At 43.5% G+C, this 17,524-nt stretch overlaps 2 protein-coding genes across 3 annotated transcripts; one reads left to right on the plus strand and one right to left on the minus strand.

Moving 5' to 3' along the window:
- Window positions 1–14,801, plus strand: lsp1a (lymphocyte specific protein 1 a). 2 transcript variants are annotated; one of them, XM_077517819.1, is made up of 13 exons: window positions 1–279; window positions 3,656–3,790; window positions 4,957–5,248; window positions 5,657–5,793; window positions 5,870–6,089; window positions 7,057–7,185; window positions 8,578–8,621; window positions 8,869–8,950; window positions 9,029–9,169; window positions 9,270–9,365; window positions 9,466–9,552; window positions 9,626–9,728; window positions 14,526–14,801. In XM_077517819.1, the coding sequence occupies exons 1-13, from the start codon at window positions 221–223 to the stop codon at window positions 14,546–14,548; spliced, it is 1,548 nt and encodes a 515-aa protein (XP_077373945.1). In that variant the 5' UTR covers window positions 1–220; the 3' UTR covers window positions 14,549–14,801. The 2 variants fall into 2 exon arrangements, with proteins under 2 accessions (XP_077373945.1, XP_077373946.1); XM_077517820.1 differs by having other exon boundaries at window positions 5,657–5,784.
- Window positions 10,591–16,120, minus strand: prr33 (proline rich 33). Its single transcript, XM_077517818.1, has 3 exons — window positions 16,061–16,120; window positions 15,823–15,863; window positions 10,591–13,809 (listed from the first exon to the last, which is right to left on the minus strand). The coding sequence occupies exon 3, from the start codon at window positions 13,792–13,794 to the stop codon at window positions 11,119–11,121; it is 2,676 nt and encodes an 891-aa protein (XP_077373944.1). The 5' UTR covers window positions 13,795–13,809; window positions 15,823–15,863; window positions 16,061–16,120; the 3' UTR covers window positions 10,591–11,118.
- Between the last annotated feature and the right edge of the window lie 1,404 nt (window positions 16,121–17,524).

A 17,524-nucleotide genomic window follows, 5' to 3' on the forward strand; every position in this document is an offset into this window, starting at 1 on the left:
CCCTCCCACCCTCCGACATTCCCGACACACCGTGCAAGGGGACGGCAAGCGAGCAAGCTAGCGAGCAAGCTAGCGAGCGGCAACAAAAGAGCCAGCGGGCGGCGTGAGCGCGACGGAACTCGCAACAGAACCTGAACAGAACCTGACAGGAACCGGCAGCGGCTCCAACAGCCAGAAGAAGTCAACCCGAGGACGTTCGCCGCCCACAAGAACCCTCAACATGTCCAACGCGCTGCTGAGGAGGAACTCCAGCAAACAAGGTCTCCAGAACCTCATCAGGTGCGTCAGCAGTCAACTTCCATTTGTTTTCTTTTTTTTCTTTTTTTTTTTGGCGTCATGATTGTTTATTAAACTCTCTGGAAGTTTCTTATTCAAATTTGCCTTGAAAAATCTTGCTGGCATTTCAAACTCAGCTGGCAGCCCGTTTTTGTTGATGTTTGGAGACCAGCAGGATTTTGTGGTCTGTGACAAGATACGCACCAAAATCTTTTGGAATTTTGCTTTTTGTTACTTTTTCGCTTCTTGACCAATCAGCAATAGAACTTAAGCTTAGTTTCACCAAAAACATACAAAAAGCGGACAAACAAAAGTTTTTGAGCCAAAAAAACCCCCAAAACAAAACGTGATTTTGACATTCTGTGACAGCTCAAACCATAAAACAACACAACCAGGAAGACAATTTTGACTTTTGGAGGAAGCCTGGAAACAAACAAAATCAACAGAAAATTGACAAAATGGCCGACGACCTGTGTCAATTCAGGTGTGCTTTTTTTTTTTTTTTTTTTTGTGGTTCTCGTCTTGATTTTCAAAGCTGTATTTCGAAAAGCTGCATTTCAACAACTCTTCATTGAACTTTATCGAGTGTTGTTGACTTCCTGCAAGCACAAAAAAAACAAAAACTTTTGACGTCTCCTTGGTGTTAGTGAAAACGTCGGGATCGCTGTGAGATTTTTTTGTTTTGGTCAGGATGGTTTTCGGTTTGACACATTTTGTTGACGTCGTTGACAGAAGAATCCTGACGAAGATGCAACCTTTTTTTTTTTTTTTTTTTTTTTACAAGCCGCTTAGGTGCATCATGTCAACACTCGCGATGAAAGCTCCCGCCGGGATTAACCAAGAGATTTTTTTTTTTTGTGTGGGTCACGGAGGTTTTAGGGTGTCGGGGATTTGGAATGTGACGACGCACAACATGTTGACGTCCATTCGGGGACAAAAAAAAAAACAAAAAACGAGATCTTTGTTGTGTTTGCGGTGGCCCGAAGAGGCGGGGCAGGAAGCGGTGCCAGTTTCAGAGGTCAAAGGTTACCCGCTGAAGCGTTTTCAACCATCCGCGGGGGGGAGAAAAGTTTGAGAGGAAACGTTGAAAATATCAGACATGATTCTTATTTGACTCTTCGTGACAATTTCAAAACTGGAAAGCATCAAAAATCAGCATATTTTTTTCCAATTTAAAAAAAACTTTTTTTGTATGTCTTTTTTTTTTTTTTTTTTTGTCTTGTGGTTTCATGTGTGGAAAAATATCCGCCGATTAATTGGGTTGGCTCTTAATAATTGTAACTTTTACTGTGACGATTTTTGGTTTGGTTTGGTTTATTGGTTTAGAAATATATACAGAAACACATTAAACAAGTTAAAAAAAAAATGTTTTTTTTACAATTTGTTAAGGGCCACCGATTAATCCACAAGACAGAGAATGAAATTCAAAAATATATTATATTTTTTAAAATTGGCGTAATTAACTTTTTTCAAGGCATCGTTACTCGTGACAATACCATGGCGGCCGTTTTACGATCAGGAATTAGAAATAAAAAATTGGAAGAATAGAAAATTTCCATTAATTTCATGTAATTTGAACCAATTAATATCATCTCATTCTATTTTTTTGAACATTTATGTATAAAAAGTAGTTGGTGGTATCGGTACTAAGTATTGGTATCGGTGACTAGTCAAGAGTGGATCACTTGTACTTGATGTTGGTCTGAAAAAAGCGAATAGTAAAAAGAAAACTTGATTTACGACACGTCAAGTTGGCCCCTTGTGATGTCATCACCGAGCGCCAGCGTCATCGGGACAGCAAACGGCGACTCATGGCGATGTCATCAGCCGGCGCCGCCTGATTCGCTCGCTGACTGCGAGTCACGTCTGAGTGACCAAAAGCAGGAGGCGGGGCCAGCCGGGTGTCACTGGCTCAGTGATTGGTCAGACGGTCCGAGATGGCAGGTAGGGTTGTGTTGCCGCGGCGACGCAGCAGCCAGGTCATGCCATTGGAACGGGACGGCTGGAAACTTTATCACTTTTATTTTGACAGCTTTTCAGAATCGGCTTTTTATTTTTGAATTTGGTCGCCAAAGAAACGCCAGCGAGTTGAGTGTGCTTATCTCAGTGTGGCGATGATGTCATCGCAAAGGAAGCAGAACAGCTGTAACCAGACTGCAACCTATGACCCCCCCCCACCATCCGACACGCACACATATTTTTACGATATGGCCAGATAAGTGCCTGAGGAATGTTTTTTTTTTTTTTTTCTCTTTATCAGATTGATTGACAGGGGATTGAGCCCCCCTCCATGCCACCACTCGGCCCCTCCACCACCCATGCTGTCTGTAAACAGTGTCATTCCTGTTTCCCCTCAAAGTGTACATCTGTTAGCATATTTAGCTAACTAGCATCACTCGAATTAGCTAGCTCCAATGTTGCTAGTGCTTACTTTTGTGTTTCTTAGTGATAAAACCAAAAAACATTTTACATGTTATCATGCTTAGCTAGCCTTAGCATACTTGGCTAGTTCTAACATTACTATTGTACCACATAGCAGTGTTAAAAGAATATACGATACTAACATGTATCTTTTTATACAAATTCTGTGCTTTTTATGTTTCGTAGTTGGAAAAAAAGATGAGTTTTAGCCCTAAAATGAAAAAACCTGAGCTATGTTGTGTGTTAGCGCGCTGAACTGGCTAGCATTGGCATACTTAGATTGTGACAAGTTTCCAATATTAGCTTTGTGTTACTTAGCTTTACTTAGTAGTAAAAAGAATATACATTTGTGCAAATGCAGTTACTTTCTACATGTTAGCCTACAGAGCTAGCTTGTATTAGCATGCTTGGCTAGCTGGACTTGCTTTCATGCTACATAGCTTTGTTCTCAAAATGATATGTTACATTAAAGTGTATCTTTTCATACCAACTCTCTTTTCTTTTTTCTCTTTTTAAATGTTTCACTGTCAGGGAATCAAAGTTGAAAGTGTTTTTAGCTGAAAGGAATGTTATCCGCTAGCATGAGATGAGAAACATGATGACAAACGTCTGCTGACAAGTCGTGACTGACTCGCCATGACATCATCTCGTCTTTTCGTGCGTGACCTGTAATTATTATTTTTGTCGTTGATGACAACACATCAACTTCATCCTTCACTTCATCCTTTTTTTTTTTTTTTTTTTTTTTTTTAACACTTGTGACATCATTCTCGTCTGCGAAAGGGCAAACAAGTACTGACATGTTGCTAACAAAACAAGCAGGTGGCCTTCATGGAGACTTTAAAAAATTATTTTTTTTTTTACGTTATCTATTTGTGGTGACGAGATGGACGTTTGAAAGCAAAACTTGACGTCCTCGAGTCGTAAATGTGACTAAGCATGAGGTTGTTTGCGGCAGGTTGACGGCCCAGAGGAGCGTGGAGGACGCCGAGGAAATCGAACGCGAACGCCGGAGACGAGCCAGAGACCAGTCGTGTCGCGGGGACAACAATGATGCGGCGCACGCCGACGAGCGGACGGGCAACCGCCACGCGTAAGTTGTCTCGCACACGCACGCCAGCTGTTGTGACACAACTTCCAAAGAATGCAGATGACGTCGCGTCTGCCGTGTCGTCGCTTGCTCAACAAGCGCCCGACTGGCGACCAGTCCATTGTTTTCCTGCCGGGAACTGGCGACCAGTTGTTTGTCGTCGTTTCATCTTGCTGCCACTTTAAATGTTTGACATGCATTTGGAGCAGCAGTTTTCTTTGGGGCAAAACCCTGGAAACAAATATTAGCTCCCAAGTTTGAGCAAGCAAAAAGCGAGGTCGACGACCTCTTCCTCGGCTGAGGTCACGCGGAGAGTTGACGTCAAGGCGGGATTGCGAAAGAGTGATAAACGGCTCGCAAATGTTTGTGGATTCCTCACAAACGGGCTGAATCATGTGACGGCATATTAGGACCACGTACAAATAGATTTTTTTAACGGGGCAGGGGCAGAATGTCGAGAAAAAAAGTGGCAAAGTTGCGACTCTAAAGTGGGAAATTTGCGAGAAAAAAACTTGTAAAAGTTACGAGTTTATAAATTGACACATTTCTGAGATTAACACCAAATTTGCGACTTATTAAAGTCGCAAATTTGCGAGTTTATAAAGTGGCAATTTGCGAAAAAAAAACACCTCATAAAAGTTCAAGTTCATAAAGTGTCAAATTTGCGTCTTTCTAAAGTGGCAAATTTGCATGTTTATAAGGTGGCAAATTTGCAAGTTTATAAATTGGCAAATTTGTAAGAAAAAACTCATAAATGTGTGAGTTTAGAAAGTGTCAAAGTTGTGACTCTATAAAGTGGCAAATTTGTGAGAAAAAAACTTGTAAATTTGCAAGTTCCGAATTTATAAAGTGGCCAAATTTATGAGTTTCTAATGTGACAAATTTGCGAGAAAAAAACTTGTAAATTTTTAAGGTTAGAAAGTGGCAAATTTGCCACTTTCTCAGCTGGCAAATTTGTCGCAAATTTGCGAGAAAAAGAAAACTTGTAAATTTGTGAGTTTAGAAAGTGGCAAATTTGCAATAATTTTTTTTTTCCTTTTTTTTTTTTTCTTTTATTTCGTTACTGAAACTGAATTTTAGTTGTTTATTTTTTTTTTTTCGTTAGCGGTAGTGAACTCAAATAACCTTGTTGGTCTCCCGACGCCATTCCATTTTTTTTCCTCCTGCAGATTTGAGGAGTCGCTGAAGCCTGGCGGTTCGCCGTCGCAGGAGGAGGACGAAGGCTTCAGCGACTGGACGCAGCGCAGACAGCAGAGGAGGCAACGGCGCCTCCAGGAGGTCGCCGCCGGGGGAGGACGGGACGCCGACCGGGACGAGGACGAGGAGGACGAGCGCAACAGCGCCGCCTACCGAGCAGCGCCAGAAGACACCTCCGGCTCGTCTTCATCCACTCGCGTCCAACGTGATGAGGAAGATGAAGACGGCGAGCGAAAGCGCACGGCCACGTTTGTGCCCGCTCAGGTGACCGATCATTTTTCTCCATTTTGTCATTCACATTCCAGTTGAGCACCCTATGGAGGACCAAAAGTGCCAAAATTCAAAATAAATTGGAAAATTATATAAAAATAAATAAATCCAACTGAAAAGAAAAAGAAAAAAATATATATAATTCAAAAATTAAATATATAAATATATTTATGTCTAATGTATTTTTTTATTCTTTTTATTTGCATTTACAGTTATTTTTTGATATACAATTTTGGAATTATATATTTTTTATATCCGTTTTTATTTTCACTTTTAGTTATTTATTTATTTATTTATTTATTTATTTACTCATGTATTTATTTAGAATTTTGGCAGTTTTGGTCCTCCATAGTTTGATCCCATGTATGTCATGTTTGCATTTTGTGCGGTTCTTGCATCCAGGTGGCGGACCGACGACAATCACAAGTCTCGTACACATCCAACGTTTTCCTTCTCCAAGACTCCAAACCGGTTGCGGATTCTGCCCAACAGGAAGTGACATCACCTGCCAGCGACCAATCAAAGAGCAGGTCCGCCAGGTACGCGCGCACTTGCTACGCGGCGACGCCGATGAATAGCATTAGCATTAGCATTAGCATACGATTGATGCGTCAGGTGCGGCCAGCGGAGCGAGGCGACGCCCATCTCGGAGGCGGAGCGTCGCCTGGAGAAGATCCGGCAGGGCCTCCAGGAGAAGGAGAGCCAGGAGATGGAGCAGCTGAAGCGACAACACGCCCGAGCCGAGCACGAGCTGGAGGAGCTGGCCAGGAGGAGGGAGACCAGGAGGCGCCTCCGAAGCGAGGACGAGCGACGGCGGCGCCTCGCCAAAGAGGAGGTGATCAGTTGACGGGGACGCGTCACGTCGCGCTCAAATCATGTCACTTTCCGAGAGGGAGCAATAAAGTCAAGTCAAGTCAAGTCAAGTCAAGTCTCAGTCAAAGGATGGCCTTCATCCACCGACAATATTGTGCAATATTCAACATGTCCACGAAAGACATTTTATAGAATTAATCATTCATAAATAAATTAGATCAAAAAAATCTATAATAATATGATATATAAATAAGAATTTAATATAAATTTAAAAATAAAAAAATAAAAAATAATATAAATAAATAAATAAATCATATATAAATAATAATTTAATATAAAATGAAAAATACTATTAAAATAAATACATAACATTATATATTAATAGGAATTTGACATCAGATTTAAAACAATTTAAGAAATATTATAAAAAAATAAATAATATAATATATTAATAATTTAATATAAAATTCAAAAATCAAATTAAAAAATAATATAAAAAAGAATAAATAATATATTAATAATTTTATACAGAAATTAAACCAAATTAAATTAAAAATAATATAAAAATATATAAATAAATGAATAATTTAATATAAAATAAAAAAAATAAAAACAAATATATAAACTAAATAAATAAATAAATAATATGATATATTAATAATAATTTGGTATAAATTTAAAAACATACTAAAAGTAATATAAAACAAATAAATAAAAAAAATATATTAATAGTAATTTAATATAAAATTTTATCATTTATTTAAGGGCTGCCGCACAGCATTTGATAATAAAACAAAATGTCAGTTCCGACTTGCATGGAGTGATTTACGGCATGAATTGCGCGAGACTGCATAAACTTTTGAAAGCTTTGCTGCTAAAAGATAAAAAAAAAAAAAAGTTGCCTAATATGCAGGTTGCGACAAAGTGGAAGCCTTTGATGGTTTGTTGATGTTTGATTGATGGGAGGAGGGCGGTGATTTGATTGACAGGAGGAGCGCGGGCGCATGAAGGAGGAGATGGCGACGAGGAGGACGGACGCGGCCGAGAGGATGAAGATGTTGAGCGACGACGGCGCCGAAGGTCAGGCCTTCAGCCCCATCAGGACGCCCACGCACAAAGTAAATAAATGGTTGCTTAGCGACTACCTCTGCTGACTTTTGGGGCCAACACAGGCGCAATTGTGTCGCGTTTCCGTGGCGACAAAAAAAAAACATACAAGCGCTTCATGTGAAGTCCGTTGTTGCACAAAATCCAACACTTCTGTTGTCTTAGGGGCCTTTTTCAAATCATTTCATTCATATCCTCATAATAATATAACATTGTTACTTTATTATCATGATTTTAATGAAGTGAATTTATACATTTCAAAAATATTTTATTATTATAGGCTATTAGAATGATTGCTAGACAAATCGCTAGCAATACTTAGCTACGTTAGCGTTAGCTCCAGCTAGCAACATTGAGCTCCATGCATAAGGGCAATATCTGAGGGCGGAGTTAGCGATGCACGCTTGCTGATGATTGGTCAATGTAGTAACTGCTGACTATTCAGGTGTGTTGTTACTCCACAGCCAATCGCCGCAGACGCCGCCGCTCGTAAGTTTGACGACGCATGTTTTTATTGCTTGTACACTTTTCATTTGGGTCTTCCTGCACGTTATTTTCATCTTTTCGAGCCGAGACGTGTGAGATGTTCCTCATAGACGTCATCTGGATGTCCGATGATGATGATGATGATGATGATGTCATGTTTGAAGTTTGCACGTTTCTGTCACACGTGTGTGCGAGGCCAACACATTAACTGGCCGGTATTAGTAAATGCTTTTCAAACTGGGGGGGAACTTTTTTATTTATTTTTTTAATTTTTTTTTTTAATTTTTTTTTTAAATTTTTTTTTTACCCCATTTACACATTTACCCCAAAACTTTTTTTTTTTTTTTTTTTTTTTTTTTTTTTTTTATACCCCATTTACACATTCCAACATAAGACAAACATTCTGATAAATGTTTAAAACATTTGTAATATTTTTTTCTGGTGTAAAGTCATACAAATACTCGTCGAAAGTCATTGTTCTAAATGTTCAGGGACCAAAAAAAAGCTATTATTTTATTTTATTTATTATTGGCCAATTGATTGATTATTGGCATTTTTACTTTGCCAAATCTGCACTTAATTGTGTCAAATTGTTTTCCTTTTACAAATACTGTATGTGTGCTTCACTCTGATTGGCTGCCGGCTTGAACCAATCAGAGCCCAGCTGCTAAAAATGAAGCGAGCAGCCGACTTGTGGGCGGCCAACAATCACTTTGAAACACTTCTTGGATCCATTTTAAAGACTTGTAAACATTTGCATAATGTTTGAAACCATTTGCACAAATGTTAAAGATATTTTGATGTAAACATCTTTTCCAAACATGCTTTTTAAAGGCTTTAATTGTATTCAAGACACTTTTTTTTGATAACTTCATAACTTAATGACCTCACTTCCTGTCTTGTCTTGTGACTTCCAGATCACCGAGAGGACAGAGTCCCTCAGCCGCTCGCTGAAGAAAAGGTAACTGAAATATCAATATTAATATATTACATATGCATGATGTCAATATTTTGGGACGAGGTCTGCAGTGCTGAGCGCAAACGTTATTTTTTTATTTAATTTTTTTTTCAATTTTATTTGAAATTCCGTAAAGTAGAAATGAATGTTTCCTGGAGCTTGAAATGGAGCTAGAGCTGGAGTGGGTTCTTCGTTGTCTTGTTGTCATGGCAACCGGGTCATCGTTTGTTGTTGTCTTCAAACCTTTCAGCAACAGTTTCAAAAAGACGCCAGCGCCCGTCCTCGTCAGCAACATCGACGACAAGATGGAGCAGTACGCGCACGCCGTGGAGGTGTGAACACGCGGATAGTCAAGATGGATCCATAGTCCAATCAATCAATCAAGCAGTTACTGACTCTCTTGTGTCCAGAACTCTCAGGAAGCTCGAGGCTTGAAGGGCCTGGTGGTGGTGGACCTTCCCAACTCGCTGGAGGCCGTCACCTCCAAGAAGAATCTGTTTGAGGCCGGCGAGGTGCGGACCAGCAGCCCCACCAAATCTGCTTCCTGTCGGGTAAGAGTTGCCCGAAACTGGACCGAAACGGAGGCTGAATTTAAGAATGGCGGATAAAAATGAATACTAGCCTTGACCTTCTCGCGGATTCACCAATCAGGACACTGACGGCTTCAAGGTGGGCGTGGCCAACCTGATCACCCAGTGGGTGAAGGGCCAACCAGACGGCGGGCGACCCCTGCAGAGCCGCGCGGCGGTGAGTAACAATCGTAACGCGCAAGTCTCCAAAGTAAACAAAAGTCATGCTAATGGCTTTATGCTAAGCTAAGCGCTAATTGCTGACTGTGTGTTGTCAGGATGTCAAGTGTGGTGATGTGATGCAGAAGAAGAACATGTGGGAGGTCATTGGCGATTCCTCGGGGAGGCCCGCCGCAAACGTCAAGGTAACAAATGCTAATGCTAACATGCTACGTGTATTATTTCTGCATGTTGATGTTTGTTGCGCGTCTTCGTCAGGGCTCGGCAGCAGCGAGTAAGAAGTACACGTTTGTGGTGACGGGACACGGCAAGTACGAGAAGATCTCGGTGGACCAGGAACATGCGACCGACGGAAAGTCTGGTGAGAGAAGTCGCGCCCGCTTGAAATAAACTGGAAACAAAACTAGAGGCACTTTTCTACTGTGAATGGCCAAGAACCTCCACTTCTTGGTACATTTTAGTTTTTAAATTATCACAAAAAGATTTGGGAAAATAGGTTCCAGTGTATCTTAAAAGTATTACCCTCCCAGTGGGGTCTTCTTTCAACCTCAAATATTCCCAGGAAATGAAGTTTTTGACAAATAATTCAAGTACTAAAACGTCTGAGGACATCGGTACATTGATGTAAATAACATTACATGTCCTAGCAGAAGTTCCTAGACCAATGTCTGAAAACTGTCACCTCTTGAAAGCACAGTTACTACCACACCTCTCAACTAGATCTTCTTTTGGCCAAAAATATCTCCAGGAAATACCTTTTCGGCACTAGTTCATGTGGTTGGAACATACAAAGTACTTTTGAAAGTTAAATACTTAAATATTTGACATTCAGATCAGCAAAAAAAAAAAATATAATATATCTATCCTGAAACCCCTAATCCTAAACCTACTTAACCCCTAAACCAGACTTGGGCCCGTTGTTGACGGATGCCCACCTTTCCGGCGAGTGCTTCAGTCAAGTGTTCAGTCCGTGTATTTTTTCGAGGCTTTGCATTGTAAAGCACTAATCGGAAAGATGGGCATGCATCAACGATGGGGTCGATGGAAGTGCCCACACCTGTCGTAAATTCAAAGCCAAACCATTAAACCCCTAACCCGACTGAAAATCCCAAATCCGAGTAGGTTCAAAATGATATCTAATTGACAACAATTGGCAACAGGTGAAAAACTTTGCCTGGTTGTTTTATTTTGAAAATCCCTCAGGAAGTGAAGGTGGAAATTCAGATTTCGATTTTAAAAATGTAAGATGAGCGCGCACACAAAAAAAACCAAAACATGCATTGACATTTCCAGTTAATCCCACTTCTTGACTGTCCAACCATTCGTCTTTTCAACTTTCACGACGACCTTCAAGTCTCTTGACATTCTGTTGACACAAACGTTCTCCTTCTGGAATCAATTCCGTCTAATCTAGAACACAACAAAGTCAAACGGCGTAAACGTTCCTTTTTTTGTTCTCTTTTATGACACAATCTAAAAGATCCAAAAGAAAGCATCAGACTTAAGGAAACTCGAGTAGCACCATGGTGAGCATGTACGACCACCAAAGGAACATTTGGAACAAATTGGGAGGCTCGCTACGGAGTTCAAACATCAAAGCTTTTAATCGGAAGACAAACGAGTCGTAAAGTCCAAACAAGCACAGCCAGGACCCAGCGACGACTTGAGGCCTGATGATTATGAGTCCACACACGCGCACATCGATGACGCTAACCCTTTCCCGAAAAACATCCGAGCTCCTTTTCGACTTCTTAAGAAGAGCTGAAGCCTCTGGCGGTTCTGTTAAAGTCTTTGGGTTCGTCTTCTTTCGCCTTGCGCGCGATCAGGCCCATCTCAAAGACGGTGGAGAACTTGGTGACGGGTCTGGAGGCTGCCTCCTTCAGCTTCTTGGCGTCAAACCTGGGGCTGAAGAGCAACAGGGGCAGCCGGTACGCAAAGGACGGGATCTCCTTGACCTCGTCCTTGGTCTTGTTGTCGTCGTTGTCGTCGTCGTCCTTCTTCCCCTCCGTCTTCTGCTGCTGCGCTTCCTTCTTCTTCAGCTCGATCTGATGCATGATGTTCTCCTTGCTGGAGAACATCTGGAAGAGGACGGCGTCCCACATCTTGGTGGCTTTAGGGGGTGTGGAGCCTGCCTGGCTCTGGTCCTGGCCTACTCCCTCTGTTTGCGGAAAGAAAGGCTCTTCCTGCTCCACTACCATGTGCTTCTTCAGTCTGGACCAGCCGCTCATTTTGGATTTCAACGCCTTTGGTTTCTGGACGGTTTTAGGCGGCTCACCATCTTTCTTGCCAGCTCCTGCAAGTGTTCCGGCCTTGGTGTCCTTGTTTTGACTTTGTGCAGATTTTGCTTTGACCTTCTCAACCTCTGCGACTTTCGCCGGCTCTTCCGCCTTTGCCTGATCTTGTCGTTTAGAGGGCAGGACTTTGTCTTTGCCGAGAAGCTTTCTGACTGCCATTAGAGGGTCCTTCTCAGGAGCGGGAGGAGCTTGTTTGGCCACAGGAGGTTTTGGCAAGTCCGTCTTCTGGTGCGCGGCAGTTCTGCTGTCAGAGGTTGGAGGTTTGGCATTTGGTGTTTCCTTGGTCTGCTTTTGTTTCTCTGGGAAAGGTGGAGGAACCATCCTTGCTTCAGGCTGAGGTGTCACTGCTGAGTTTTCTGGTGTCTGGGAGACAACAATCATAGGAATTATTGGGGTGGTCTTGTCCTCAAATTTGGAGGTTTCTTTGACTTCTGAGGCTATCACTTCTTGGGTTGGTGTTTTACGCTGGGTGGCTGCAGCGTCCTCATGAGTAGCATCCTGTGATTCGGTAATCCCAAAGGCCGGCGTGTGCGTTCTGATTCCACCGTAAGCAGCGTACTCTCCAGGCATAAGCCCGCGGTAGCCAGACTTGGATTTGGGCCCCACTAGAGTTGGGGTCTTTGACCTCTGGAAGGCTGCAGCCGGTCCACCTTGGGGGGACATCCCATATGTGGGAGTTCTTGGTCTTTTAAAAGCCGGAGATGAGCTTCGCAGCCGGGATGCCTCGGAAGTGGGGGTTTTCGGCCTCTGATACCCAAAGGATGTCACCGCGGATGTTAGCTCAGCTGTCGGAGTTCTTCTGGTCAGATCTGGTTCTGATGTGGACTTTGTAAGCATCAAGCTTTCCTGGACCTCCTCGTTCAGAACTGTCGTCAGCACGTTGATCTCTGGAGTCTTGGCTCTCATTTGGGGGGTTCTGGACCTCTCTGGCTCCATCATCACTGGTGACACCGCAAACAAGAGAGGGTTTGCTTTGGAAACCTCAAACACGGGCGTCGCAGCGCGCTTTGCCGGGGTTCTCGGACGCCCTGTGAGATACAGCGGTGATTGCGTTTCCTGGGTTGGTGTTTTGACCGTCATTTCTGATGTGGGCGTGGCTCTCTTGATCTCGATGGTTGGAGCTACTGCAGCGTTGATCTCAATTTTTGAGCTTTCTCTTCCCGCGTCTGTGGTGGATGTTTTTGCTTGTGGCTCCGAGGTGATCAAATGATTCGGGGTGGTGGACCTCCTGGCTTCAAATGCTGGTCTTGCTTCTTGGTGGCTTTCAGTGGTGATGGTGCTGCCAATGGCAGTCAGAGCGACCGTGTCATACACAGGCGGCGTCCTGGATGTCTCGTAGTAGGACGTGCTCGCTGTGTACTGACGGATTTGGGGGACATCAAACATGGACTTGGGAGATTTGGAAGGTTCGGTGGCCTTGAACGTTGGACGCGGACTTTTGGGCTTGACGAACTGAGTTAGCACTGTGATAGGCCTAACCATAGCCTGAGCTCCCACTGCCGAGTAGGAGAACGGATTGGGGCTGATTGGTTTCGGCTTGGTTGGTGGCGGTACAGCCAGTCTGGGAGTTTCTGGAAGAGGACTCAAATTTGGCGTTTTCGACTCTGGAGGAGGAACGCTTAGCTGAGGCACAGAAGAAGAAGGTTGCTGAATGATTAGAGGGGACATCGGCTGGACGAGCGGCGCTTGTTGCGGCGAACTCGAGTACAGAGTCGCGGCACCGGCGCCAAGTTGCGGGTACTGCGAGAAGGCGAGCGGCTGAGGCGAGAACCTGCCCGCTCGAGAGAAGGCCGCCCGCCGCGGGTACGGCGACGCCACATGCTGGTAAAGCGGGCGGGCGGCGAAGCGGGCCGGCTGCCGGGTGGCGTAGAACGCGTACGGCGCCTCGGGGGTTTTGGGCGGCGTGGCGTGGTCGCTGCGCTCGAGGTCAGGGCTGGCTTCGTTGACGGGGGAGAGGCTGGAGCGGAACGGGGCGGCCGACTGCGACACCTGCGGGGGCGTCTTCTTCTTGGCGTTCCGCTTCAGGAGCTTCTGGAGTCGGGCATTGTCTTTCCCGGGCTTGGGGAACAAGGGGGGCGGGTACTGGAGGGGGAAGAATCCGGGCGGGAAGGCTGCGCCGTAAGCGACCGCCATCAGCACCTCGACCTCCTGAAGGCCAAACCACAACAAAGTGTCAGACTCGAGCATATAGACAATGCAAACATAATTAGCTTAGCATGCTAAAGTAACACTCAGACCAGTTTTTCAGCAAATAACTGAGGATAGATTCCATAAAAAAGGAACTGAAAATCTAGACTCCGCCCCCCTTGTTGCACAAAAACTGTTTTCATTTTGATGTTGCAAGTTAAACCATGAAAAATGAAAAACATTTTTGCCGAGATTGGACTTAGCTGTTCATAGATGTTACATGTTTACTTTATTTTATAGACATTTGTAAATATATAATTTTTTTTAAGTTTTAGGCCTTAAAATGTCTATTTTACCCGTGCAATAAAAACTGGGTTAAATTTGATTCCGCCTTTCAAGAAACTAAAAAGTTTTAGTTAGTTTCATTAGTGTATTCTTTGTTTTTCTTTGCTACACCAAAAATGTTCCCACTTCAGTTTGACCTATTACAAGTTGCTGAAAAAATAAAACATGTTAATTTTGTCAAACCAATAAGGTTGAATTGTCTTTGGTGTTTTGGCATTTGCTATTTGTTTTTGTCAATGTTGAACATGTTTTTTTTCTGGATGTTTAAACTTTAAAATGGGTCAATTAAATCCGCAATACGACGGTCAAAAAACAACAACAAATAATTATAGTGACAATGAAGATTTTTTCATCAACAATAAGAATTTTTTATTTTTGTTTGTCTTTTCCAGATTTGTGTCAAAGTCACGACTGATGTGATGTGCTCACCTTTCTCCAGCTTGCCCCGCCCCAAACATACACACTGAACTCGCTCCCAAAATATTTCAGTACTTAAACGTCACACATCAATCACGTCGTGTCATATGTTGCTGTACAATCACTTCCTGTTTACTGTCCATGTTTACCTTGCAATCACTGAGGCCTTTTTTTTTATTTTTTATTGTGCTTGTATGAGTTTGTACCGCCATTTTTTAAAGTCAATTAAAAAAAAATTTCTACCACAATAATCTTTGACGATTTATCAATCTATATTCAAACAATTGTTGATTATTGAGGTGATATTTTCCAGATTAAAAAGGTTTGCTGTCGAGTGAAAATGACATCAGAGTTGCTCAGTTGAGCAAATGTGAAGCCACTTTCAGTTGACAGCACGTGTCAAAATGGCCGCCGCTAGAATTGAATAAAAATGTGTGGATGTTGGGGGGACAGTGCTAACGTGGTAACAACCAATCACAGCTCATCTTGAGAATGTCACATGACCAAACTCAGAAAACAGGTGATTGGTCGTTAACGTGAGCCGCTCAGTAACTGTGATGTCATTTTCAGCCCACTGCAAAATGGCCGCCCCCTGAGATGGATCAAAACGTGTCGATTTTCCTGCCTAATTCGTAAACGCAATATTCATCAGAATGCCATGATTAGATTATAGTGGATTAGATTACATTTGCTGGGTTGACTTTCCCTTTAATTGGAGGAAACATTCCATTTTTCATAAAAAAAAAAATGTTTTTTTAATTCATTTATTCCATTTGTTGCAATGTCTTGAGTGTAAGCTTTATTATCTTTCCTCCTAGCACCTAAGCTTACAGTACGTGTGTATTTATACTCGCCTATGCGCTGAGGTGCCAAAATAGGTTGTGATCATGTGACTGATGACATCACACCTGCCTGACAGCTGATTGGCTGCCGCCCAGCCAGAGCCAATTGTGGGAGGAGTTAGCAAGAACGAAGAATAATAAAAAAATAATAATCACAAAGTGGGGGATCGTAAAGAATCAGCTGTCACTTGGTGGGGAAATTTAGGCCAGCAAAACCAACCGGGTGGGGGGGTCCGCCAAACATATGTTACCCCCCACCCAGTCAGTCTCACCCTCCCCCCCCTCCTCCTTTTAAGGCACTAGAAGGTTGGCGTCAAAAGTGGAAAGAGTAATTATAGCCGTGTCATAAAAGCCGTTGTGGTCCACAATGACTGATATGGACCCAAAAAGACCCTGGTCCCCCCCGGTGACCCCCCCGAAATGTTCTTACCGGCTTGCGACTGGCGGCTGAAGTGCAGCAGGCAGGTTCCCCTTCAAGCAAGACAATTCCAGTCAGGAAGTCACATAGCAGGCACAACATGTGAAGCTTTCAAGGACTGTGCCGGCCCCCCCACCCACCCCCACCCCTGACAACAAACAGCGGCAAGGTGGGGAGGTGGGGCTGGCTGGACTGGAGCCACACCCACAACCCCTCCCGGCCGGAGAAGAAAAAGAAAAGGTGCGTTTACCTGGTCCAGTGGCGCTGGGGGGGCTGGCTGCTGCCTGCTTGTCGCAGCCCGGAGTGTCAAAGCGGCTGCTTCGCTCGGCGCCCCCACTGGACCCCCCCCCCCCCCAACCCCCCTCCTCCTGCCTCCGAACGCAAGGACCGCACGCCATGACAGTCCCAAAATAAACGGAGTGACAGCAGCGGGCCGCTGGGCTGCAAGTGCGAGCTCGGAACCTTTAGTTTCAACCCCCCCAAGCAGGCTCCAAAAGCGGGCTCAGGGGGGCCCCCAGGGGACCTGACTGCACCTGCAAAAGACCCCACCTCCCAGCTCAGCCTTCCGATACACATGAATCATAACTGTTTGAGGTTTTGAGCTAATGCTAAATGCTAGCTTGGGTGCTATCAACAGCGCTAAATGCACTCGGCATCATCCAAGCTCTTTTGGTCAGTCCCGGCGGTTTTTGGAACCTTGCGTCCGTCCCGCATAGTAACATTGGAAATATGACGCCAGAAAAGTTTACCTTGCTTTAGGCAACATTAGGCTAATACGACTACATTTCCCATGATTCTTAGACACGGAAGCCGGAAGGAGTTCTAGTTCCTTTATGACAAACGACACGGCTGCTAGTGAAGAGTTGTCGTCGAATGAATCGATAAGATTGGAACACTGAAGGTGGCTGCTTATGGAAAAAAAAAAATTGCGATCGGCAAAAATCGAGATCGGCAGGTCAGAATTTTTAGAAGATCAGGGATCGGCCGCAAAATTGTGATCGGTGCACCCCTCGTCTGCACAGTGCATGTGATTTAGGGTTGGCATAATTTCCCATAATGCAACGAGAAATGAACTGGTGCACGTAATACGCTGTTGCATTATGGGAAAAATGTCATGTTTGTCACATTGAGCCTACCAGCATGTTTGAACATATTCGTAAATATGCTCAAATGGATTCGAATGTACTTACAAATATGTTCAAATATACTGGAGGTCAAAAATGTTGACTCCATTTTTACACTCCTTATTGCTACATGACATATTTTGCATTTTGTTATTTTATGTTGTAGTTCATTTTCTATGGATGGAGTCCACTGGCATGGAACCTAAAAGTGTGTGTGTGTGCCTTTTGTGGGGGTGTGTTAGGAGGCGGTCCCAGTTTCCCTCACTTCATTCAGTGCGACTGCAGCACCCCCAAGTGGAAGGATGTCAGATCTGTCATAACAGGACTTTCTTTCAAAGCCCAAATCCATTTTCTCAACAGTTAAAAAATTGTTTACCGTCAATCATTCGATCAATACAATCAAAATCCGGAGAGGAAAAATGTTCCAAGAAGAATGTTGAGGAGAAGAACATCCAGATGAGAACATTCCATAAACTTTTTCAATTCGATTCTTGAGAGGAGCGCGTTAAAAACACAAATTTGAAGAGGAGAATGTTCAAGGACCTTAAGAAAAGTATGAAGAATCTGGAGAGAACGTCGAGAGAATTCTG

Source organism: Festucalex cinctus, chromosome 3 (genome assembly GCF_051991245.1).
Source record: "Festucalex cinctus isolate MCC-2025b chromosome 3, RoL_Fcin_1.0, whole genome shotgun sequence".
Lineage (NCBI taxonomy): Eukaryota > Metazoa > Chordata > Actinopteri > Syngnathiformes > Syngnathidae > Festucalex > Festucalex cinctus.